Source organism: Gossypium arboreum, chromosome 6 (assembly GCF_025698485.1).
Source record: "Gossypium arboreum isolate Shixiya-1 chromosome 6, ASM2569848v2, whole genome shotgun sequence".
Taxonomy (NCBI): domain Eukaryota; kingdom Viridiplantae; phylum Streptophyta; class Magnoliopsida; order Malvales; family Malvaceae; genus Gossypium; species Gossypium arboreum.
The window spans coordinates 118,365,027-118,390,600 of record NC_069075.1 but is presented as its reverse complement, the minus strand read 5'-3'; the positions used below and the strand labels follow the sequence as shown (position 1 = coordinate 118,390,600).

At 31.7% G+C, this 25,574-nt stretch overlaps 2 protein-coding genes across 4 annotated transcripts; both read right to left on the bottom strand.

The window, feature by feature from the left end:
• Positions 1–2,792: 2,792 nt before the first annotated feature.
• Positions 2,793–5,271, bottom strand: LOC108482182 (endoglucanase 16-like). Its single transcript, XM_017785296.2, has 7 exons — positions 4,750–5,271; positions 4,449–4,661; positions 4,154–4,354; positions 4,010–4,087; positions 3,788–3,937; positions 3,429–3,701; positions 2,793–3,352 (listed from the first exon to the last, which is right to left on the bottom strand). Exons 1-7 carry the CDS (start codon positions 4,963–4,965, stop codon positions 3,020–3,022), a joined length of 1,464 nt encoding a protein of 487 aa, XP_017640785.1. The 5' UTR covers positions 4,966–5,271; the 3' UTR covers positions 2,793–3,019.
• A 600-nt stretch (positions 5,272–5,871) lies between these two features.
• Positions 5,872–9,987, bottom strand: LOC108480513 (fatty-acid-binding protein 2-like). 3 transcript variants are annotated; one of them, XM_017783538.2, is made up of 11 exons: positions 9,763–9,987; positions 8,576–9,216; positions 8,250–8,469; positions 7,745–7,820; positions 7,536–7,638; positions 7,232–7,300; positions 6,991–7,027; positions 6,803–6,877; positions 6,666–6,717; positions 6,435–6,479; positions 5,872–6,317 (listed from the first exon to the last, which is right to left on the bottom strand). In XM_017783538.2, the coding sequence occupies exons 2-11, from the start codon at positions 9,097–9,099 to the stop codon at positions 6,220–6,222; spliced, it is 1,299 nt and encodes a 432-aa protein (XP_017639027.1). In that variant the 5' UTR covers positions 9,100–9,216; positions 9,763–9,987; the 3' UTR covers positions 5,872–6,219. The 3 variants fall into 3 exon arrangements, with proteins under 3 accessions (XP_017639027.1, XP_017639028.1, XP_017639026.1); XM_017783539.2 differs by having other exon boundaries at positions 6,394–6,479; positions 9,776–9,987; XM_017783537.2 differs by having other exon boundaries at positions 9,776–9,987.
• Between the last annotated feature and the right edge of the window lie 15,587 nt (positions 9,988–25,574).

Below are 25,574 nucleotides of genomic sequence, written 5' to 3'. Positions count from 1 at the left end.
TATTTCAAATATTTATTATGTCAATTTTTATATGTCTACAACAAACCAAGGTTAATTTATCCAAGCATTCATTGTGTCATCTATTGTCTATAACAATTCAAAACTCTTACTTTACAAATATGTTTATGACAAGTGACTGATAATTAATTTTTGCTTAAATGATGAGTGTAGAATTTACCTTAATGTTTGCTAAGAGTTTCACCCTTTCACCTCAACGTTGAAAATTTAGAATAAAATAACAAAATTAAACAACTTAAACTTAGATGAAAAAGACATTATATATAAGAAACTTGAGAATTTACAAGGATAAAGAAACAGATAAACACTAACAAGAAAATTATATTGATCTCAACTCCAAGATACCTCCTATTCTAAAACTAAAGGCTATTTATAAAAGGTTGGGAATTGAAAAATTACAATGCAAAGGTCTTGCTAGTAATAAATTGTTAGGCTCATTTCTTTGTCATCTTTCAAAACCATTTTTCACATGTTATTTAATAACTTCTTTTGTCCAAGTTAACGACTCCAAATTGGAAAAGTAAAATAAAAAATTTGAAGATCTGCATCTTGTACATTCATTGTAAAAATTTCAACTCCAAACTCCAAGCATGTTAGAAGATATGACCCAAAATACGAAAATGCATTAAAATTTTCCATCAATGCGAAACTTGTAACTTTCTCTTTCCTTTTGGATTTTTTCTTGATGTATTTTGGCATTAGTGTTCCAATATTTGAATAGATCTTCAAACTCCCTTTTCGATGATATAAAGTACAACGAAAACAGAGTCATGGAGGTCGAGATATGGTCGAAACACTTAGAAGTGTTCTGGCTGGAAGTTCTAAATGTATCCAAATTACAACTTTTGAATCTTTGAGCATTAGATTGTCATTCATCATCTTGGATCAACTTTAATGGTTCAACAAGTGACTTAATTGATCTTGATGTTTTGAAATTTAAAATTTTAATATTGAAAAAAAAAATTTAGAATTTTGGGAATGGGATAAACAAGTACAAATTGTTAAATTTTTAATGCATTATATTAGTTTTTATCGTTTTTTCACTTTAATCCTTTTTTTTTTACCTTGACCAAGACTTATAAAAAGATTATTTTTGGTGACCAAAATGAATATGTAATGTGGATATAATTTGGTGTGTATAAGACATCATTAAGGATTTAACCCATGAGTGACTAAAATAAAAACTTCCTAACAGTTGAGTAATGAATTTACAAAAATATTTTTTAATGACCAAAATAAAATTACCTTAAAAATTAGTGACCAAGTAGATAGTTTATAAAAGAAATAAAGTAAAAGAGTTTCCCAAAAAAAAACAAAGCTAAAGAGTTAAAAAGACTTCTTTAATATTATTTCTTCCTAATAAAACAGTGCAAGGGATTAAAGTTATGCATTAAGATTGGCGATTGGCAATAATATTTCCTTCTTCCATTTGGAGAAAAAAGCTCAATTGTACCAATTTATTCTCTTTGATGCATGTTTTAATTTAATAATTTACCTATTGTAGATAAAAGTTCTTTTCATATATTTGAATTTTAATATTTACTAGTGAGTAGAATTAATTTACAAAAAAGTTTTTCATTTTTAAAAAGTGTCAATGAATAGTAATATTCATTAAATTCATATATTATTTTTCGCCTCTAACTTTATTAAAAGAAAAGTTATTTTAACTATTCATTTAATTTTTGTCATTTTAGCATTTAAACTTATATTTTTGTCAAATCAGCCTTAAAATAAATGAAAATTTTAAAGTTTATTTACTTTGCTGACGTGTGACATACACGTGTATTGCCACATAGATGATACATTAACATTTAATTAATTTTTTAAAATTTAAAAAATATATATTTTTAGAATTTTTAATGATTTAATTTTAAAAGTCGTTTTTAGAATTTTAAAAAAGTAATTAAATGTTGACATTTCATCCAAGTGGCAATCCACGTGTCTGCAACGTCAACAAAGTTAAAAAACATTAACTTTTTCATTCATTTTTGGGTGATTTGACAAAAAACGCAAGTTTAAGGGCTAAAAAGGACAAAAAATTAAATTGAGAGCAAAAATGACATTTTTTTGTAAAGTTAGAGGGCTAAATAAGTCATTATGCCTATATTAAATAGGATAAATAACATAGATAGTCACCCAAGTATAAAAAAAAATTCATTTAGGCACCTTAAATAAAAAATTTGCAATTTAAGCACTCGCGTCACATAGTTCAGTCATTTTGGCCACTCTCATTAAAATCACATATGGCAAGCTAACCTGGCAGTTAAAAGAATCAATATAATAGAAAATTTATCCCTCAAACTTTTTACATATATCAATTTGTCATAATTTTAAAAAATTAATCCTCAAAATTTAGAAATGATCTCAATTTGATCTTAGTTGTAAAAAGTTCAAAGAAATATATAAAAAAAATACATAAATATTTTAAAAAAACATAATAAAAAATTTAAACAATAAAAAAATTGTTGGAAAGAAATAATGATATATAAAATTTTAAAATACTTTCAAAAAATATGATAATAAATTTAATAAAATAAAAAATCCCCCACCGTGACTGAAGAGGATGAGGAATAGAGGGAGGGGGAAAGAATAAAGGAGAAAATGAAGATTGGAGGAAGTGGGATAATGAGCAGAGAGTTAATTGAGTCTTTGGGATTGTGTGAACCTACTTTAAAGAAATGGAATTTCAGTGTATGAGTCATGTATTTGTGTAATTTTGGTATTGAATTTGATTATCTGTGTTTTATAGCATTGGATTGCATAGCAAGGTGTAGTTGGATTTAATTTATATGACTCACGTATATACCACTCAAAATTTAACTCAATTACTTGTTTTCTTTTTACAAAAATTACATCTATGTTCAAAACTTTACATTTTGAACATCTGCGCAGTATCCTTATTCTGTTGCAGCTACTTTGTATATATACTTTATGACAAGTGTATGTACATGCTAAAAATTTGGCAAAATTCATGTGGGAAAATAAAAGCAAAACTAAAGAGTTATTTAACAGGCAGTGGGCGGGTGAGCTTGGCCAAGGCCCCAACTGCTAGAGAATTAATGTAAGTGCATGGCTCGGTGTAGACGGATGACCAGCGTTCATCGTTGAACTTGTCATGGTTGTCAGGTCCACCTAGGATGGCGCCGGTTAACTCATTTGGATTGGGTGTATTTTTGTTGTACCAACGAACAAAACTCATGGGGCAGTTCACCTCTGAATTGGCATCCGATAATGGGATTGAGGCACCCCGGTGGTGCGCTTGTTTTGGTGGATTCTTCCCAAACCCAACCATGTACGATCTTCCTTGTGGGTTTTGACCTAATATGTAGTCCATCTGCAATGTTTCCAATCAAATCTTTTAACTACTACACCTTCTCATCCCTATCCGATTGAATTGGAAAATCGTGTACCTGCTGCTTTGCAAAAGCCAAGAGGTGAGTAGAGTCAAAACGTTTGTCTCCACATTGGACCTTTTGGTTGAACCTTTGAAGCAAATCGCCATAGATACTGAAGAGGAAAGAAATTCCAGTAGCATATTGAAGGTTGGCTCCATCTCTCAAATGAACCAGACCAGCTGGAGTCATGGGAATTTTGTGGTAAGGACTTTGAGGAAGGGCTGAACAAATAAAACTGTCAGCATGCTCCTTGTAGGCCTGCATATCACGGCCACCTTGAAAGAAAGACTGCATTTTGTACATAATTAATGGTGAGATTATTCGAACATATAAAATGGAAGAATAATGTATATAGTTACAAGAAAGAGAGAGACCTTAGAAAGGAGGATTTGGACACCAGCATACTTGAGGTCCCAGTTGAACTCATCCACAACCGCATGAAGTGCTTCTTCCGTGACATACTTGAAATAAGTGCGGTCGCGTGTGGCACTGTATAGCCATGCTGCCGCCCATAACAACTCATCCTGCACCACCCCCCATCAATTCAACATCAATCTCTAAACCCTTAAATGTCTCTAAACACTTAATTAGCTTACATGATAGCCAGAGAAAGAGCAATAGAAGGGGCATTCTCCATCGAAAGATCCCTTGTGTTCTCTAGCAAATTTGAAAAGCTGCCAACAACAAAGGCATAACCAAACATGTCTAAAACTTACAATTAAAACAGCATATGTAGGTACCATTTTGGCTTTGTTAAGGAGACGACGTGCATAGGGACGATCAATGCGTCTAAAGACTATAGAAGAAGCAGCCAATGCGGCTGAAGTTTCAGCTGCAATCTCGGTTCCAGGTGCCTTCTCATTGATTTCCAAAACAGGTCTTGGGTGCTTCATATTCTCTGGTCTTACCCAACATTGATGTTCTTTTTCAGGGTCACCAACCTTTTTTTTAGAAACAAAAACAAATCATCAAACAATGCAGTCATCTGTATGATACAAATAAATAAACAATTGGTATGTTGTTTAATCACTTTACCTGCACGTACAATTTGTTACGTTTACAAGCGGCTTTCAGGAAATAATCAGTTCCCCATCGAATGGCAGCTTGAGTATTTCCTAACTCACCGGCGGATTTTAATTCGGAATTGTAAACAATTGCAGACCATGCCAAGGTGGTGACTGTGAAGGCCATTGGTAACCCATACTTCACATTGTCACCAGCATCATAATATCCTCCAACGAGGTCCATCTGAATGAATTCAAACACCTAGCTATCATAATCAAGATGCATGCAAATTAAGATGGAAGGCAAAAAGGGAAAAAAGAGGGTACATCACATTTGCTTCTTTGCCATCATTGAGACAAGAATCACCTCTCCAGGCTACTCTATGATTGGGAGGGAGTTTCCCTGACCTTTGTGCTTCCAAGAAAATGAGCGACTTGGTGAGAGCTTCCTTGTAGTTAAAATTATCACCATTAACGACCACTACATACCCTAGCAAAACAGCCAACCATGCCACAAGAGCTCCTGCAGATGGTCTTGTCATTCCCATGAAAACAATTGAATATCTAAAACAGGGGACTAATGGTTTAGGGTGTGAGAATTCTGATTCACAACTTTGGGTTTTTGATGATGGAAGGGAAGGGATTAGATATAGTGAGCCAAAATGTGAAGGTTAAATTGATGTGCGGAGGGGAAGATGGTTCACCCGTATTTAGGCACACTAAACATGATCACTGTACTTTTGATAATAATAATAATAATTATAAGCAATATCTAGTGTTCAGAAATTAGGATGTGATTTGTTTGGTAGATTAAGAGGGGTTGCTCCTGCCTCATAGCTCCACCTCTCATTCTTTTACCTGTAAAAAAAATAAAAATAAAAACCCTTTTTTTCATAATGTTTAAAATTGGATTGGATTTTGTGGCTCTTTTAGACCAAAACCCGTGTAATGTCTTTAGTGCTTTTCATTCCAAATGCTCATAACAAATAACATTGTGATGTTATGTTACTATGAGTAAAAAAATAATGAAATTTTGTGACTTATTATTTGCTTGGTATGGTTCGAATAAGGGAAATTTGACCAATTTCACATTGGCTATGAAATTGACTGGAAATTGGTATACTTGATGGTTTATATATATGAAGGGTGAAGATTGTTGGAAATGATGTCAGGAAGTACTTTGCTTTTCCCGTGAAAAGAAGTATCTGGAAATGTAGACGGAAAATTAACATCCATCCTTCGCAAAGTAGTTCAGTATATTGATGGATTCTTTAAGGCGAGTGAAATAGATAAAACCCTTCATGATATATCTTAGCTTTTAGGGCCACATTTGAAATCAAAGTCCTGATTTTACCACTTCTGTTTTGATCTTGACATCCTCAATCTGTATATGTATATATGCATATGCGTCTGCATACGTATATGTATATGTATAATAAACATAAACTGCAACATTTTTCCTCTTAATTATCTATTTGATTTGGTTTTGATAAAGTAATTAATGGTTCTCTCAAGAAACATAACAACGTTACGTGCAGTAAAAAAAATGATGACAATATATAATAGGGACATCACTTTTAACCGATGATTATCCCCAAATCTACAAAGAATGTAGAAATAATTAAAACTACCCTAACAAAAACCATAGAACATTTGAGTTTCTGGTTGTCCCATTGGTTGTGTTCATCAGCCACTTCCTCTAAAGTACCGTATAAACATCCATAAAAGATTTTGAGCTCCTCATGCCACTAGCCATTTGCTCATTTAAAAATTGAGAAAATGGTGACGGAAAACAAGCCACTTCAGCATCTCCTTATAATGTTTGCCACATTCCGGCCAATGTCTTCTTTTGTTTGCTCCGACACCGGGAAATCGCCGATGTACATGTCAAAGAAAGCCCCTGGCATATAGCAAATATTAGAAACCCCACCTTTAGCAGTTAATTGTAGTGTGGAGAAAAATGCTAATCAACACACTTCTAAGTGTCAAGGAACGCTAGGCCAAAGGGTTTACTCACTGCATAAGTCCTTGCTATGGACTGCTCCAATCTGGTTACCTCCGACTGCACAAATATATATTTTTCACTATAAGATGAATGTAATATATATACTTAATACAATATTTTCCCTAAATGAAAATACCGACTTTGTCTAACTCATTTTCCATGAAACAAACTAAATGAGAAAATTATCTCATTGAAGTTGTTACTGTTGGAGAAGGGATTAAATAGAACAAGAAAGAAACCTACTTTTGGTAATTAGTTGTCCATCAGCTGTCCGCTGAAAGTCAATTATTGTTCCCTGCAATATCCAGTAGGGTTAAGTTGACTTGCTGCTGCATTAGATCAAATAGAACAAAGATATATGAAAGATGAAGGAAATTAACTGCAGGCAATGGAATATCTTGAGTGAAGTAGGAACCAAATGTACTGAGGCAGCGATAATCAGTGTTGGGATTTGTCTGGTAGTAAGTTAAGAAGTTTGTTAAAAGTCCAGCACGTCCGTGAAGGCAAATAAAAGAGGAAAGAAGATAGTAGAAGGGAGGATTAAAATGCACCAACTTCAATTGCTTACCTTTACTAAACGAGCACGAAGAGATTTTTCAAATGCACTGCAACATACACAACAAAAGTCATTAAGTCACTCATCAAACTGAAAATTAATGATAGACACTTGTATGTCTTACCACAAGAGCCTTGAACCTAATCAATCTATTGTTCTCGCATAAAGCAGTTTCCAAGTGAGTGGCATGCAATTATGAGTATTAAGTTGACAAAATCTTAAAAGGTGAAAGAAATGGAGAAAAAGAACTTACTCTCTTACTGTATTGACTTTCATCCCATTGCAGTTAACAACTAGCCTTACAGTCATACCAATATCCTCGCTACACACATAGAGAAAAAGCACCATAAGAAAATAGGCAAAGAAAAGACTTCAGTCTGCATAGACAAAAAGGGAACAAGAAAACTAGACTGAGCTTGAAATCCATGCCAACTCATGGCTTTGAAGTTGAACACACAGTTTATGAATGTTCCAAGTCCTCAATAGAGCCTTGATTGGCATTTTGGAGCAGTTAAACTTCTAAACAAACTGTCTTGAGCATGGAAATTCTTAAGTACCTAAGAAGATCCTGATAAAAGTCATTGTGTTTGTTCAGTTCATCCACTGGAATAGAGGCATACTTTGCACCCAATTTCTTGCAAACAGAGTATGGATGAATATCTATAAGGGGAAAGGAAAATCAAGAATAAGTAGTTGAAGCACTAGGAAAAGCACGTCATTAATAACACAAGGTAGGAGGAATGAAGCAAAATCCACAAGCACTTACAAAAACCAAATGCATACACCTTCAGAGACTTAATTTTGATGATCTTCATGGTTCTTGATCCAGTACCAACAAGCACCTAAAAGCATAGAGACATGGTCTAAGTTATTGTAAAAAGAAACAAGAACCGCCAACATGTAAAGAATGACCAGATCATGTTAAAGTGATGCAAGTCCCCAGTGTGACTATTCAAGCTTGACCTAATGATGTTTTGTGATTCAAATTCCATGGCCAACCTATGGAAACTTTAAAATCGGTTGGTTTAAATTTTCAACAAAGGTGTCCATAATGCTTCTAAGCAACCATGGAAAGCAAATGGCTAAGAGCATTTTAAAAAAGAAATAAGTTTCCAGAGAGCACATAAACCTACATTGTGAATATATTAAAATATAAATAGGCTGCTTAACTGATGCAAGAGAAACAGAAAAAAAAAGCATATCAAAGATGATTGATACAGAATGGGCTACGGAATGTCAGACTAGCAGCAGCAATGTCCACAATGTTTTACCTCGGAAGCTAAACTAGAATTATTCTGTGTATCTAACATGTTATCCAATATTGTTGGGAACTCAATGCCAGTTCTGGGTTCAATAGCAAGTCGTCTTCGGTTCAAATCTAGAAAAGATAGACTGCCACATCCTTGACCGACTTCACAAGGCCTTCGATCCATGAGTTCTTGCATTTGAAGTTCAGTGTTATCAAGTGGAACAGCTAGTACCTTTGAAGATCTGATCACATTAAATCAAACAGCTCAATCAAAGAAAACCATGTGAACAGACAAACACAACATAGAAAGGTCAAAGACAATGTAATTTGTGAGATAAAAAACCTTACAAGTTGTCTAATGGTGGTATCAAAGCTGCAGCTAATGATAGCAAAGGAATGTGTCGGAGTGCTTCTGCTTCTCCAAAGAAGCTTCTCATTGCAAAACTCGAAATTTTACCAAAAACAAGAGGGGTACCAAATAGGCCTCTTGAATCAGAGGCAAACCGACATCCAGCAAGATTATTCTTACAAGAAAATAGGTGCTTAACCAGAGCTGAAGATTCACAACTCCTAGATTCCAAACCACATTGATTACCAGATGATATATCCCTACTCAACTTCGAAGTTGACATACTAGAGAACCAAAACAGTATAGCCCCTGTAAACTTCGACATACAACTAAAAGCTTCTCGAAATGCGAGACTACCAGGTACATACAAATGTTTAGAATGGTACAAAGAGCTGTCAAGAAACGAACTAAACTGCGAAAACAAGTGAGCTCCAAAACCATTAGAAACAAAGGGCTCCAAGGGAAAAATATATGGAGACCCTCCTCCATCTAAATCCATGAAAAACAACCAAGTATTCCGCATACTTTGGACTTCAGCTATATGCCCAATTCAGAAACCTTAACCTTTTTTTTCCTTTTTTTTTTTTCTGAACTGAGCAAATTGGGTGGTAAAGTTTACCACCCTTAGAGAAAAAAGGACCTTCAGAGAAAGAAAATGATGATCCAATTAGAATTCAATTATGATCCATTAAGAACAAGGAAGCATTTAGTAAATAGAATTACCCTTTGATGAGAAGAATAATAATAACAGTAAAAACGTACAAAACCTAAGCATAAATAATTGAGAAGCCAAAGGAACCAACAATGTATTTTTGAATAAAAATGAATAAATCAATTCATTTAACATTCAGTACAATGAGAGGTAATATTTTTCCTTTTTATAATTAATAGAAGTAATCTTTGTTCCTAGAAAATGAGCAAAAAAAAATATAGCCGTAAAATAAGGAAGGTAATCACCAGAAGCAATGCTAACAAGAAATTCATCAAATGCAACCAAAAAATAAAATAAAAGGTAAATAATTCTAAATAAATTCTTTACAGGAAACATCAACAAAATTTTCGAGAAAAATAGGTGAAAAGAAAAAAAAAAGTTGAAAACTGCAAAATTTAACAAACTTCTTTTTTTTTTTCTTTTGGATCAAAAATTTCATAAAAAAGAAAACCGAAAATGCAAAGAAAATGATACCTGAAGAACGCACCTTAAATCACAAGGAAAGAAAATTGCATGTGGAGATCAAGAGATTCAGATTAGGGAGACGGAAATTAGGGTTATTTTTTCCAAAAAAAAAATTTTCTTTCGTTAGTTTTTCAAGGAGGTTTTTATTTGATGGGAGAGAGAAAGGAATATGCTGTGTTAAGGGGGAAAAAATAGGCAAAAGGTGAAGAAAACGAAGTCACAGTGATTCAAAGCTATGGGAAGGACAAAAGTGGAAAATTGATAAAAATTTTATTTCTTTATTTTGAACTTTTTGGTGACGGTGACGGTTTGGCCCCCACTTTATATTGTAACAATTTCCCACTCAATTAATTAACTAGTGAGGGTTCCAACTCTAATGTTTCTAGTATTGCAATTAACCCTTTTCTTTTTTAGATATTATTTAAACAAATAAAGTTCACCAACTATGCATAGATTTCATTTTTAGATATTATTTCGTTTTAGTAATGTTAGATAACGCAGTATTAAAGGTTTTAAGTGGGGTAAATGTTATATGTAGGTTTTGTTTTAATATTTTATTTTGGGTTTAAATTTTATTATGTACGTTTCTACAATTTTATTCTAATTTAGGTATCAATATATTTTAATTTTAGCTTGTCTCTGCTTTGTTTTGATTTTGTTTTAGTTCTAATTCATCCAACATATATTACTTGTGATTTATATTTGTATTATATTTATAAACTCTTTAAAAGTAAGGGTTTTTTTTACTTAAGTAATATAAAATAATTAAATAAATATTGAAATGGGATAAAGGCGTAATATTTATTAATCTAGGTATGAGCTATAGTTAAAAATCAGTGCAGTCTGACCTATTAGCGGCAGCCCTCTCCCCAATCACCGGTCACATCAAATTTTTAAAAAATTAATAATTTTTATGGGTGCTGGTCAATCAAAGGCACCGAACTGAAATATAATGACTTAAAATATTTAGGGATTTGATATGTAAATTTTTCATTTTGATTGAAAATCTTTAAAGGTGCCACTAACACCAAACTTCAAATAGGATAAATTTCATCATAAACCCTTCTTGCTTATTATTTCTTTTTATTTTCCTTCAACACAAAAAATAGAAAAGTCTCTTATCGGTTAGTCCAAAATATTTTTTACTAAAAAGTATTTTTGTAAAAGTTGATTCAACTAGAAATATATTTTATTTATTTTTAAAACATAATTTTTTGTTCAAATAATTTTTTGTAAAATTATTTTTCAAAAATTATTCGAACTAGAATAAAATAATTTTAAAAAATACTTTTCGAAAAATAAATGAAATTTATTTCCAATTGAAATATGCTTTTTAAAAAAAAAACTTTTTAATAGAAAAAACTTTTTGGACTAATTGGTAATAAGCCTATCTATTTTTGGTGTTGAAGGAAAGTAAAAGAAAATAAATAAGAAGAGGTTATTAAGCAATTTACCCTTTTGAAGTTTGGTGCCGCCAACCTGTCACGTGACATCCTTAGAGCTTTTCAATCAAAATGGTAAATTTACATATTAGGTCCCTAAATATTTTAGGTCATCATATTTTAGTTCAGTGCCGCCAATTGGCCAAGTGACACCCATAAAAAATTATATTTTTTTAAAACCTGATGTGACCGGTGGTTGGGGAGAGAGGTGCAGTCAATTGGTCAAGCGACACAGGTTTTTTATGGTAGTTTCTACCTAGATTCGTAAATATTACTGCCTGTAACCCATTTCAATATTTATTTAATTATTTTATATTATTTCGATAAAAAACCCTAAAAGAAACAAATAAAAGTTATTTTATGCCAATGAGGATTTAGTAGTATTGGCAAAGGCTAAGACCATGTGACCTTGTGTGCTCATGTTTGGGTCACATTATGTGCTAATGCCAATTATGAGTTTTCCTTCATAATATATTAAAATATGCTCCAAGTACTCTTCATACATTTTGAATTTAACCCCTTCACTTTTCAGATTTTTAATTGTAAGTTTTATTATTAATATTGTTAAAATTATTCTATTAAATTCATACTCAATTCAACATCATTCATTTTCGTTACGTGGCTACTAAGTAAGTATTTTTTTTCTATTTCAAAATGTTACACCGGTAAATTTAACAAAAGAATTTTAATGATGTTAACAATTGGACCTGAATTTTGAAATTTAAGAAATTGATGGACTAAATTTCTAAAATGAAACTAAATTCATGAAAATAAAAATAGATAGACTAACTTTCAAACATACAAAGAGTACAGAGACTTGGAATATATTTTAACCATCATATTATTCTAGGTTAAGTCCTACCATATGTGGGCCATATCTAGATTTATTCTTCTTTTAAGTTCGGATATATTCTAATTTTAGTCAATTGTGCTTTAAATTAAGTGGATTCTAGTTCTAGTTAATCGAATGTTTATTATTTGTGGTTTGTACTTTTCTTGTATTTATTATTATATTTATAATTTTACTTGTAAACTCCTAAAAATACTTGTAAACTCCAAAAAATAACTTTTATTTTTTAAGGTAATTATACCTTTTGACACCTAAATTTGATTTCAATGTTCAAATTGGTACATAGAATCAGTTCAAGTACAAAACTTTACACATTTGACTAAACAAGTTCGGTTGTTATCACTTTACAACTAAGACAATCAATTTTACAAAAAAATTTAAAAAAAACCTTTGGAGCCTAGATTTGCCTCTGAAAATTAGAATTACATTATTGAGGATGTACAATAATTTTGTGCCTACTATGAAAAATTTACATAACAAGCATTTTTTTGAAGATGATAGATGCCCTTGAATCGATGTCATCAACTATTAAAAGATATTTCACATGTTTACAAGGATTGCAGTGTTGGTTCATTAATTTGGGAGTGATTGAACCGATTCCATCTCATACAATAATAATATAGATTGGTTTTATTTTTTTTTCTTTTGATGAAATGAAATGTTATGTAGTGGCAATAACAATTTGGGTTATATAGGAAAATGAAAACAAAAAAAGTACATGATGATGCGAAAACTTTAGTACAAGAGTTGTATTGGTTCAGTTATTCTTATTGGTTGGAGTCATAAAAACAACAACTGTCAAGTCAATTGAGTATATAAAAGTTTTGGGGTCTACCATCGTAGTGGCCTTTTTTTCAATATTAAATTTGATAATAAATTTCAAGTGATCGATGGGGTGGTCAGTGTAAGTATTATAAGGATCATTAAGGTGATGTTTTTGGTTACTTGTTGAAAACTCCAATTGTTATTGATCCATTTATGATGTAAGCAATAGTTGCTTTACATTTTGAATTGATATGGGATTTCACCATGTTATTGTTGAAAAGATTCACTAAGAGTTATATGGCATATGAACTGTTTGGCTTTTGATAGACCAAAGATCAAGCCTTTTTTGAAGGACAGGAAATAGTTGAGGTAGGATTTTCACTATTGTATCCTCAACCATATATATAGGGGCCACAATATTGTAGCACATGCATTAAAGAAAGGTCTAAACTTGGTTTCAAATGAATATTTGATGAATGAGATGCTTGATTATTTTTTTCTCTATACAGTGAATATTAATTGACAACACTCTAACAAATGATAGAGTTAGGGTAGGTGAAAAGTTAGAGTAAACATTTTTATTGTAAGCATTCTTTTTTATGCATGCTTTAATTGGTGTAACAACATATTGTATCAATTAATGTAATGCAACTTAAAAAATAAAAAAACTGTAGCATCCTACACCCGACTCGAATGGCGAATCCGGATAAAAGATGATACGTTGTTGCCAAATCACCTAAACAACACTTAAAATGTCAAACTGAATCTAAAAATAAAGCATGCATGACATAAAAAATCAATTGATTATGAACATTAAATGCATTTAAATTGTAATGACTCGAATGTTAGTGGTGCCAAAAAATACGGTTTTAAGACCTCATTTTCGTAAGCCGAGCCCTTAATATTTAATATAAATATTAACAAAGTTATATTATATAGGTAGATTGAATTTTGGATAGGTAATTTAGCCAAATTAAGGCTTAATTAAGGTTTAGGGACTAAATCATAAAATCCAATCGCTATAAATTTTTAATTAGTAAAAGGATTAAAGACTTAAATTACAAATAACCCAAGGTTCAAAATAAAAAATATACCATGTTTAAACATTATAAACTTGACAACATAAGCATGTATTCATTAAGCTAATTAAACTAAGCATTATATGTTAATTTAAGGTTAATTACCTAGTTAACTTAACTAATTATACACATATATTAGAGATAGTGGATGAATAATAAACTATTCATCATTTTCCTTGTCTTCCACCCAAAACCAAAGAAAGAAAAACCTAAGAAACTTTTGAAGATTTCGACCTTAATTTGGCATGTGCAATCTAATCATTTGCTTGTAATTTGTACATTTTTGAGGTTATATGATCTTGATTTAGCTAGCTCGTGTATCAATTTGTAAAATTTTTAAAGTTTTTTAGAAAGTTACCATTATTCATTTCTTGAAGTTTTAGGTATTAAATTGATAGATTTTAAGCTTAGATGTGAAAAGTGACTAAATTGTAAAGTTGAATTGATAGTTTCGTACGTTAAGGACTAAACTGCATAAATTGTAAAATTTATTGTATAAATAAGAAAAGGAGGTTCCTAATGGACAATAGTTAAATCTAAATTCATTTTAGAGTTTTAAATTGAAAGTTATGCTAGTCTCAATTTTAAGGACTAAATTGAATATATTGCAAAATTTTTACAAAAATGAAAATTGATTGTAAATTTGGTTGAATATTGATGCAGCTGTATGTTTATATTAATTCGTAGCTACCATCAACCTGAATTCCTCGAAAGGGAAAAGAAAAGCTAAAGTTGTTGAGGAATAGCTCAAGGTTTTCGGTTTGTATTTCTATAATTCGAGCCACTTCAGTTGTTGCATATCTATTCTATTTTGCTTGGTATGATTATGAGGTGAGTTGAAACCGATTAATCAAATTAAATTTATATGAATTTGATTGATTATTGTGATAGAGGACTAAATTGAATAGAATTAAAATATTAAATCTTGATGAAAACATGGAATTGATTTTGAATTAGGTTGATTCTTGCTATGATACATATGAATTGATGATTTGGTGAATGAAAATGAGGAATTGTGAAATTAAGTTAAATTCAAAATTGAATAATTGTTATCATATTAACTGTTTGGGTAGAGTCGGATATAGTTGGCATGCCATAGGATAGATAAAGTATGAGTTAATTCAACTATGTGTCGATGAGTATTGGGCAAAACTTTTACTTTGGTTATTCCAATGAGTGTTGGGTGTAAATTATTTACTTCGAAATTGTCTGATGAGGCATTGGGTGCCAAATTGGTGTGTTGGTTAGATCCGTGTATTCGTTCGAGTCTGAGTCAAATTGATAATTGTATATGAAATGAATTGCTATTTGAAATATTTTTTACATTAGATCTATAAATTCGGAAGATTGATATGAGATTGAGGCAAATCGACCATTTTGATTTGGGATATATAATGATAGTGTGTTATACTCATAATCTAATTAGTTGAACATGAATGGAATGTTTCATATGATATAATGGTATATTATAATATGTTTTTTGGAACTTGTATTGAATGTTTATAATAGGCTTACATACATTTTGTTATTTGATTTATAGAAATACCATTGAACTTTATCGCCCAGCATACGATTTTGTTTTCCATGAGTAGGTTAAGTATAAAACAAGATTTTGAGCATCGGCTTCAGCATCTAATCAACGATCCTGGACTCAACAAAGTTTGTGCATTTTAGTTTTGTTGTTAGTTTTTATGTACCAAATAGATTGAGTTAGCTGGAGTTTGTAACTTAAACATTAATAAGTTATTGTTATGCATATGTTTATACTATGTCTCCAAATCCTTTGCATATATGTTTCATATGATATGAATGGCTAAATGTTTAAGTTTTGGTGAAAATAGGTTCGAATAGGAAAGTTCTAAATGAATTGTACTAATGGTTAGTATTGGTGATGATGTTATATGCTTAATATGTTTATATATGTATATTCTAAATATGCTATAGTTTGATCAAGCATGTTATATGAAATGGCAATATGATTAAATGGTAATGGATGAATGTGTATGGGTTTGCATCTAATATGACATGAATGCTAAATAAGTTGGTGAGAGTGTTCGAATGATTGGAAATATTAGTGATTAGATCTTGGTATCATGTGACTAAAAATGTTATTATTTAATATGGCACTCATAGGTACTGTACAATTGGTTAAAAACATAAGGTAGAAATTGATTGCACATTAGTGTGTTTAAAATTATAGGTTTTGGAAACTAAAATTTACAGAAATAGTATGTGACATCATGATGTCATACATATGTCACCGCGACAAGATTTAGGCTCTAAGTCACAGCACAACAAGGAACCCCGTCTCTATGACGAGGCCAAATCAGTATGTCACGCCATGATGAGGAACTCCCTCATCTCACGACACCAAATCTGTGTTTTGAATTCTTTTCAATTCAGTCTTAATTTGACCTCGGTTAGCTTTAGAGCTTTCTTAAGCTCATGTAAAAGTCAGGAATGATTGTATATGATATTGACTGCATGTTTTGTTGGATTTTAACCATTAAGTTGTATAAATTGTTTGTGATTTGATCATTGTTACTTCGACAACAAATGTAACACCTTATAACTCAGACCTGACGATTGGATGGGGTAAGGTATTACATTTAATGGTATCAGAACTATAGGTTTAGTCAATTATCAAACTAAATGGAGTTCAGAAATTGATTCTAAAGGTACATGCCAAAGTCGAGTCAAGTCTGAGTCGGGATTTGGAAGCTAATTATAAACTTTCTTTGTTTTATAGCTAAAGGTGTTTGTTAAATCCTGAAACGATGTTGATAATGATGTTGATCTATTGTAATTTGAAATGTCAAAACACTTGATGAGCTTATTCTCAAGCAATTTGAATGTTTTTTTTTTCGTGTTTTTAGTTAGTTTTTGCTTTTTGCTTTAATAAGTGAATTAGTGTGTTCTATGCTTTTTTTTATACCCAAATTGGCTAAATACGCCATAAGGAACCTAACGGTTTATTGAGTTTTATAAGGAATCAATGGTGGCTTGAATGTAAGCGAAAATATCACTTAGAATGGGAGTATCGTGATATCGAAGCATGGAAGTCATAATACCCCTAACAGTATTGAAATGAAGAGGATTAAGGCCACCTACAGTGGTATCGCGGTACCCAAGCACCAAGGGCTCCTTTATTTCAAGACTGACGTAGGTATCATGAAACCAGACCATGGGTATAGCGATACCACTATCGTGAGGAGACAAAAAATGACTGTAGGGGTAACCCTTGTCCAACTCCAACACCAATAAAAAATAGACATTGTAGGGTATTTGGGGCATTATTTTTGGGTTGTAATCAGATTAAAAGCCACTTTTGGCTGAGAGCTAAAAGGGGAGAGCTTTACTTTATGGTTTTCTTTCATTTTTTTTAACTTAAGTTTAGTTGTAGTTTTCTTCTATGTAGTTTTAAAGTTTTAGTTAAAGCTTTTTCTAGTTTTTCTTAGTGTTAATGGTAGTTAGTTAATTTAGTTATCACTATAGCTAAGGTTTATTTGCTTGTTTAGTACCTTATACTCCTTGTATTTTTAGTTTAATCCTTAGTTTTAATATAACTTAGTTTTATTTTAGTTCATTGATAAAAATTTGATTTTTAACTGTTCTTTTTATATTTTTTTCTGTCATTTTCATTAGCTTAAGCTCTTCCAAGAAAAGCCTAAGGTTTTTCATTTTTATTGTGCTTGCCATTGATGTTCATTTTGCTTGCTTATTGGGTTTTTGTTTACTTAAATGTGATTAGGGGTAGCTAAATCTGAGGTGGTTGGTTGGTGAAAATGTTAGCTAGTTAATTTTTGGTATAGGGGCTCAATTGTAAAAATTGGACTAAATTGAATAGACTTTAAAACTTAGGATTGACATCCCTAAAGGAAAATTTAGGTAAGTGAGACTGAGAGGACATCTTATTGAGCACTAATTCGTTAGTCTCGGATTAGTTGGTGAGGTTGAGAAATAAACTAAACTAATTTGTCTAAGTTGGTAAAGTTGAGGCCTAGAGGTAAAATGGAACCAATTTAGGAGTTTAAATGATTTAGATCCCTAATCCAAAGATTATTTAGCAACATGGAAGGCAACTGATTGATGTTTTTTATTTAATTGTTGTTGGTTTAATTTCATTTGTTTTGCAATTTAGTCCTTTTTAGTGTTAGGTAATTAATTAACTTAATTAACCTCAAATTATGCATTGTTGTAATATAGAAATTAGTGAGTAGTTAGCTAGACTCCTTCCTTGCATGCATGTCGAGTAGAACTCATTAAATCATTAACTCCCTTGGGTTGGATTCTTGGAATACTATAGTATTCCATTGAGTATTAGAAATATTACAACTGACTTGTCACACTTGCAGGTATTGCTTTATTATTTGATTGTGTTATAGTGTTGATTCTCTCGGCTATGGTATTCATGCACCAGTTGTTGATAGGTTGTCAAGCTATTAACGTCATTGTCGGGAAATTAGTGTAAGATTTAGTGATTTTTATGTGATTGTTGCATGCTTGTTAAGGAGATAATTAGAGAAAATTAAGTTTATAAATATGACACTTTGTTTTTATTTTAATGGTTTTCTTAATTTTGTTTTGTTATAATTGATTGATAGTCATGTTTAATGATGACTATAGGTGGCCGAAAGGCTTATTCATGTCTAATGCAGATGATGCTTCAACGTCTAGCTTGGCGTATGGCGGTTACTATAGGTGGCAAGGATATGAGTCTTCTTATGATTCTCATGGTTATGCGTATAGAAGGGATTGTTAAATCAAGTATGGGTAGGTAGTCACTTAACATATGATCTGTATTTCTCGTGTTCGTATCAAAATTGGGGTATGTATGGTGAAGAGCCTAATTAAGATCACTACCTAACCATTTGGGTTGATATACTTGATGATGGGATGTTGAGTGCCACGACACCATAAAAACCATACAGAATTAGTTGGACTTAGTGTTAGAAACTGTCTGACATCAAGCTAGGGAGAAAGTTCTGGTGGATAAGTGTGTAGAGTAGGATGATGTTGAAGTTGAGGAAAAGGTCCCTTATACCATCGTTGAACATTAAGACTTAAAGGTTAATTGTCAATAAGAGATAAAGATTGGAGAATTGAGTGAAATGTTGGGCATTATCGATGAAATCTCCGACTCTATTGACATAGGTGTAGAAGTAGAGGTAGAAAAAGTTTTGGAATTAATCACATCAATATTAAATTAATAAAATATTATCAAGATAAATATTTAATTTAATATATCATATTAATATTAAATTAATAAAATACTATCTAGATAAATATTAAATTTAATTTAATATTAAATTTATTAAAATAATATCTTTGGAAAATTTAATTTGAAATCGAGTTACCCGGTAAAGTCCCACTATGAATCTAATTTTTCCACTGCTCTACTGTTGAAGAATCACTGTTGCCGACCATTTGTCGATAATCGGATCATCGTCGACACAGTCGTCGTACCCAGCAATGCCATTGTTAGCGTCACTTCTCCCCAACACCCTGAATAATCATCGTTTTGCATCAATGGGCCTAGGTTATTGATTGTCTAAGTTCAAACTGAAGATAAGTGGCATTATAAGAACGTTTACATTGTGAGAAAAACAACTTACTTAAGTAGATAATCTAAATAAGTCCATAATCCCGTAAAAGAATCGAAGTGAGCATTTGATTCAAATACTGAGAAGGTTCAAATACTGAGAAGGATTATTATGTCGTCTACAATCTCAATTAGAGAGATGGCTAGTCTTGGATATTGGAGCAGTTGACTCCACGGGTAGAGACATAGATGCATTCATTGGTAGAATGATACATTGGACTGGACCCAAGATGAATTAATTCTAAATTCGTTTGTGAATTAATTCACTTATGACGTTTATTGTGTGATTTACCTAAATCCTGAGTTAGTCACTAACCATGTGTATACAACTCATGTGCTTTGATATAATAGCAGACTTATTCTTTAAATATGATCGAGCCCATAATCGGTATGTTGGGTATATAACTTGTGTATGGCATGGCTTTACTAGCAATAGTGGAATTCATAACTCAATTAAAGAGTTAATGATATTCTCTCATTGGCATTGTGTGGATTGATAAATATAGAACATGGTCACGGGTTGCTTATTCTCAAATGATCAATTGATCACAGTCATTTTGTTGACAGTGATAATATTAATCATTAAGAAGACACAATGGTGACAATGAGATAATATATGATTGTATTAAGTGAGCGGATTTAACTCAAAGGAATCAAAGATATCATATGTGGGTAACATACACATGGCGAGGTTATTGGACAAAACAGTTGGATGAATTGTTTTTGTAAAGAGTATAAAATAAAGAGTTTTCAATCATGGTACTTCTTATGAACTGACTCCATGATTAAAGAATTTTCTTGAAAATTTTATTTGGAAAATCTAAGTGAATTTTTAGAAAATTAATTTTGATCAAGTAAAATTAAATTAATCAAATTAAATAAAATTAATATGATATTTTTGGAAGTTAATTTTCAAGTCAGACAGTTGGCCTAATGGGTAATTGAACTTGAAAATTGGACCTGAGATAGTAAATTGGGCACGAGAGCCCAAAACCGAGACCAATAACCAAAAACTTGTCCAACTGGGCCGACGGTCCAACTGATGGCTAGACTGGACCAATCGGGTTATCATTGACCTAGACCAAACAAGCTTGGGGTGCCGTAAGGGTGTCGTACCTGTATCATCGAACACGGTGGTGCTGGGGACTTTGACACTGTGGTGTCTGATAGCCGGTGGTGGTTGGTCTTTGGTGGTTGAGAAGTGGAAAAGTTACATTCCTACTACGACTTTACTAGCAAATTTGATTTTAGAGTAACTATTCCAAAAATAATTTTTTTAATAGTTTAATATTAAATTAAATTAAATACTTATCTTATAGTATTTTATTAATTTAATATTAAAGTGATTATCTTAATATTAAATTAAATTTAATGTTTATCTTGTAAATAAATATTCTATTATTTTAATAAGATTTAATATTAAATTTAATCTAATATTTATCTTGATTCAAAGCAAGCCCATTCTCGGTAGACGTGAGCTTAAGGATAGTGGAGAAGACTACTCGGTCAAAATGTTCATCCTAGACGAATCGAAAAGGTACAATTTTGATTAAATGTTTATTATTTTAGATATCACAACCAAGATCTTGTTTTAAAAAAAAAAGTTAAATTTTTTCCCTAAATTTACTTTCCGCTGCATTTTCTAAACCCCTTTTTTTTAACATTTAGTATCAGAGCCAAGTTGTGTTCTATCTATAAGTATAAACAGATAATCAAAATAAATTTCTCTTCTTCTTGAATAATTTGATTACATAGAAAGTGAAATTCTTTAGATCTTATGCAGATTTTAAGTTATTTATGGGAATTGATGCAATATTATATATTTTTTATATAATTTTTTTATTGCCAAGGTTATGGTTCTTAGGAAATAAACTATGGACTATCATCTCCAAGTAGGGTTATTTTTTAAAATTCATGGAATTCTTCTGAGTCGGAAATGGACATAGGACTTAAATGTAAATTTTTCAAAAGGAGTCCATGACGAGGAAAAGATGTGATGGCGGTTGAAGACCCAATGAATGCCTTATGGAAAAAATTTATGAAATTTTATTTTCTAGAAATAGAACTATGGAAACCTTGGCTGGAAATTTTATTTTAATTACCTATCTCTTTATGTATCTATTTTGTAATTGTTTATAATATTTATATTATGTAATGTTATAATTGTGATATATATGGGATGATCCACAATTGATCGCTTAAAAAAATAAGAAGTGTGGTAATGAGAAAATACATGTGTTATATTACTCTATTCATTTCTTTAGGTTGTTCGATAACTGTAAGAAGTTTGGAAATTATAAGGCGCATGTCTAGGATTGGTTCTAACTAGAAAAGACTTGGTTTTTAAGCGGTAAAATTTGACTCACCTCCCTTTTTTGGGACCCTACATGGTGCACGGTTCACATTTACTTCTTTGGGTTTTCCTTTAAAATAAAAACTATGTAGAATCAAAATTGTTTGTTTTTTATTATTAATTGATTCTTGTGAGTGAATGTGAATATTATAAAATTGTTATAGCATGCCATGCATATATTGGAAGCATGTCATTTAGGTTAGGTAAGAATGCCACTAGGACTATTGTATGATCATTCTTGAAATTTTGGATAAAAAACATTGTATGTTTTTAAAAAATTGAGTGAGAGAAGGTTCTTAAAAAGACCTATAGCCTCCATTGATGGTCCCTAAGTGATAACATGAAAAAGTTTCAAGTTGGTTCCTACCTTGGCCGCACCTTGAGGTAAACTCTGTCATATGGGTTCACTAAATGAGATTTGCTTTTAAAGACAACTAGTCATGCATGATTTCCGGAGAGATTGTCCCAAGATTCCCAAGATGACTCACAAATGAGAGCATGTTCATGATGGGTGTTGAGTCAATGGCTACACACTCAAGATCATCTCTTATTAAATAGTTTCCCAATAAACGATATTTAAGCTAGAGATGATGGTCAAATGTTAAACAATCATTAGTTCGTGTAGAGTCTTGAGAATTAAGATTCACAAATAGATTGGATGCAATCCATGTTGTTGCTAGTTAATCATGGGACCCTAAGGTAACATGGTTTATGGGTGTGAGAATGTTTGCAGCAACAAAAAAAAATTTTTTTCAAGGCTTTAATACAAGACGCATGCATCATATTGCATTACTGATATGTTGCTGAAATGAAAAATATTTGCTTAATACAAATATAGTAATTAGTGAATCTTTATTTTTTTTCAATTCAAATATCTCTCGTACTCCTCTTATTAGCATTCTTACTAAGAATAAATTAAATGGGGATAACTTTCGAGATTGGAAACAAAACTTGATAATAGTTCTCCGCTGTGAGAAATGTTGGAAAAAACGGATTCGGAAAACACAACGAAAAATAAATTTAGGGAACAACCAGAGTTTTAAAATTTTTTTCCAAAACAAGATATTTGTTATGATATCTAAAGTAATAAACACTTGATCAAAACTGTACCTTTTCAATTCGTCTAGGATGAGCGCTTCGACTAAGTAGTCTTCTCTGCTATCCTCAAGCTCACATCTGCCGAGTGTGGACTTGCTTCAGATCTGAAAATTTTTCTCAAAATTATCAATAGGGTAATTTCGTAATTTCACTAAACTTTTGGGTTAAGTTGTAAATTAGAAAAATATCTCTAGAAATTTTCTTAAATAATCTCTTCAGAGAATTTTCTCTCTACAATTTTCTCTTGAATTCAAGTGTGTGCAAAATAATGACCCAAGACTCTCTTTATATAGGGAAAGTTTAAAGAGTTCAACTATGATTAAATTTGATCACTTTAATATTAAATTAATATAATATTTATCAAGATAAATATTATTAAATTTATTATTAAATCTTATTAAAATAATAGAATGTTTATCTACAAGATAAACATTAAATTTAATTTAATATTAAAGTATTAAAATAATATTATTTTTGGAGTAGTTAATTGAAATCAAATTCTCTGGTAGAATCCCAGTAGGAGTGTAATTCTTCCACTGCTCAATCACAGAAGACCAACAACCGTCGGCTATTGGGACGCCGCTATCGCAACCACCAGCACCGCCGTGTCTTGTAACACTGTAATATCCTGATTTTGGGCCTAGTCGGAATAGTGGTTTCGTGACCACAAAATCCGAGATATAAATAATTATTTTATGATTATTTTAAGGTCTATGATATGATTGCATGATTGTGTGAAAATTTCGTGAAGAAATTTTATGCATAAAGTGCTTAATTTGAAATTTGGGACTAAATTGAATAAATTGCAAAACTTGTGTTCTAGAAGTATTTTGCATAAAATTGATTAGATTATTAATTAGAGGTCCTTAAAGAGTAATTTTACCAATTTCTAAGTCTATGGACAAAAATTAGGACATGGAAGGAATTTTGGAAAGTTTGGTAGTAAGGGCATTTTGGTCATTTAGGGTAAAATGAATTAAAATACAAAATTAAAAGCCAATTTTGCTCATCTTCAACCCCATGGCCGAATATAGCAAGGAGAAACCATGGCTAGGGTTTTCAAGCTTCCAAGCTCGATTGTAAGTCCGTTCTAGCCTCGTTTTAATGATTTTTACGTTTTTGAGTCCCTAGCTCGATTTAGCTTATGCTAGCAATAATTTAACCTAGGGTTTATATTTGGAAAAATACCCATAGGTGAAATTTGTGTATTTTGGTGTTTTATGATAGAATATGAAGTTTTAAATTATGTTAGACAACTTGTGCTACTCGGTTTTAAGTGAAAACGAGCAAAGGGCTTAATCGGTAAAAATACCTAATAGTCATAAGTACATGTTAGAGTGAGAATTTGATGTTGCCATAGAAGGAAAAATGATCAGCATGTCATAAAACATAAGAAAATAGGCTGAATTTTAATTTACGAGCTTTGGGGCAAAATTGTAAATATGCAAAAGTTTAGGGGCAAAATTGTAATTTTTCCAAAATATGATTTTGGGTCAATTTGAATAATTTGAGTCCTAATTAGACTATATTTTAAATGATAGAGCAAGGAAAACTGAAATTCGGCTAAAATGGGGAAAATACCAAGTTGTGGACGAAATGGTAAAATAGCCATTTTAGCATACGAGGTAAGTTCATATGTAAATGTTGGTAACATAGTTATTATTTTAAATGTTTTAATGTTTTTAAATGATATGATAATTATTATGAAATATTATACTTGTGATAATTGTTTGATAATATGTCAAATTATGTGATATACTTGGAAAATGTGAAATACTACCGAGTATCGATATCGGCATTCCGTAGAAGATGGTTGAGACACATGATTGGGAAAAAGGTCCGTTGAACCTCGTGAATGGATTAGGATACAAGTGACATGTCATCGGGATATTTGGGCATCCGAACTCGTTGAGTTGAGTCCGAGTTCACTTATGGATGCGAATGTCCGAACTCGTTGAGTTGAGTCCGAGTTCGTGAGATGTAACTAGGCATCCGAACTCGTTGAGTTGAGTCCGAGTTCACTTATGGATGCGAACGCCCGAGCTCGTTGAGTTGAGTCCGAGTTCGCTTATGGGCGGGTTACATGATTGCTTGATTGAATATGTGGCACTTATGTGCAAGTTATCCATGTATCCGAATTATATTCGATGTGTTCAACGGGTAAAGTTCTACTCAAATGGAGGAATACTCAAGATGAAAGGGACGTATTGGTAAGTGTTGTGAAATGGATACTTTGAACAGGTATGTACTTAACCCTCGGGTTGAAAACTCGATATAACAACAATATGGTAAGATGATAAATGAAAAGGTGATATGAATGTCTTGGTGATGATTATGCAAATGATGTTTTATGTTTGCTTATATGGTTATGTTACTTGCTATTTGCATGTGAGCTTACTAAGCATTTATGCTTACTCCTCCTTTTCATTCCTTGTAGTGTTGACAAGCCAGCTCGAAATCGGAAACGGTCGGAGGCACGCTCACACTATCCGTATACCATCTTGGCGTAATGGCTTGTATATTTTGAGTATGGCATGTATAGCATTATAATCATTTTGTATATATGGTCTTATGATATGGTTATTGAGTGGTATGGAAATAGAAATGCTTGGTAATGATTAGCCATTAGAAT

Bases quoted from the DNA above. Each gene is read 5' to 3' on its own strand.
- LOC108482182 (XM_017785296.2), bottom strand. From the start codon at position 4,965: ATGGGAATGACAAGACCATCTGCAGGAGCTCTTGTGGCATGGTTGGCT. The intron at 3,938-4,009 runs GTAAGCTAATTA...GGGGTGGTGCAG, and splicing joins GCTCTTTCTCTGGCTATCAT to GATGAGTTGTTATGGGCGGC. The intron at 3,702-3,787 runs GTCTCTCTCTTT...TACAAAATGCAG, and splicing joins TCCAAATCCTCCTTTCTAAG to TCTTTCTTTCAAGGTGGCCG.
- LOC108480513 (XM_017783538.2), bottom strand. From the start codon at position 9,099: ATGCGGAATACTTGGTTGTTTTTCATGGATTTAGATGGAGGAGGGTCT. The intron at 6,718-6,802 runs GTTAATTTCCTT...TGGATATTGCAG, and splicing joins AAGATATTCCATTGCCTGCA to GGAACAATAATTGACTTTCA. The intron at 6,480-6,665 runs GTAGGTTTCTTT...ATATTTGTGCAG, and splicing joins TGGACAACTAATTACCAAAA to TCGGAGGTAACCAGATTGGA.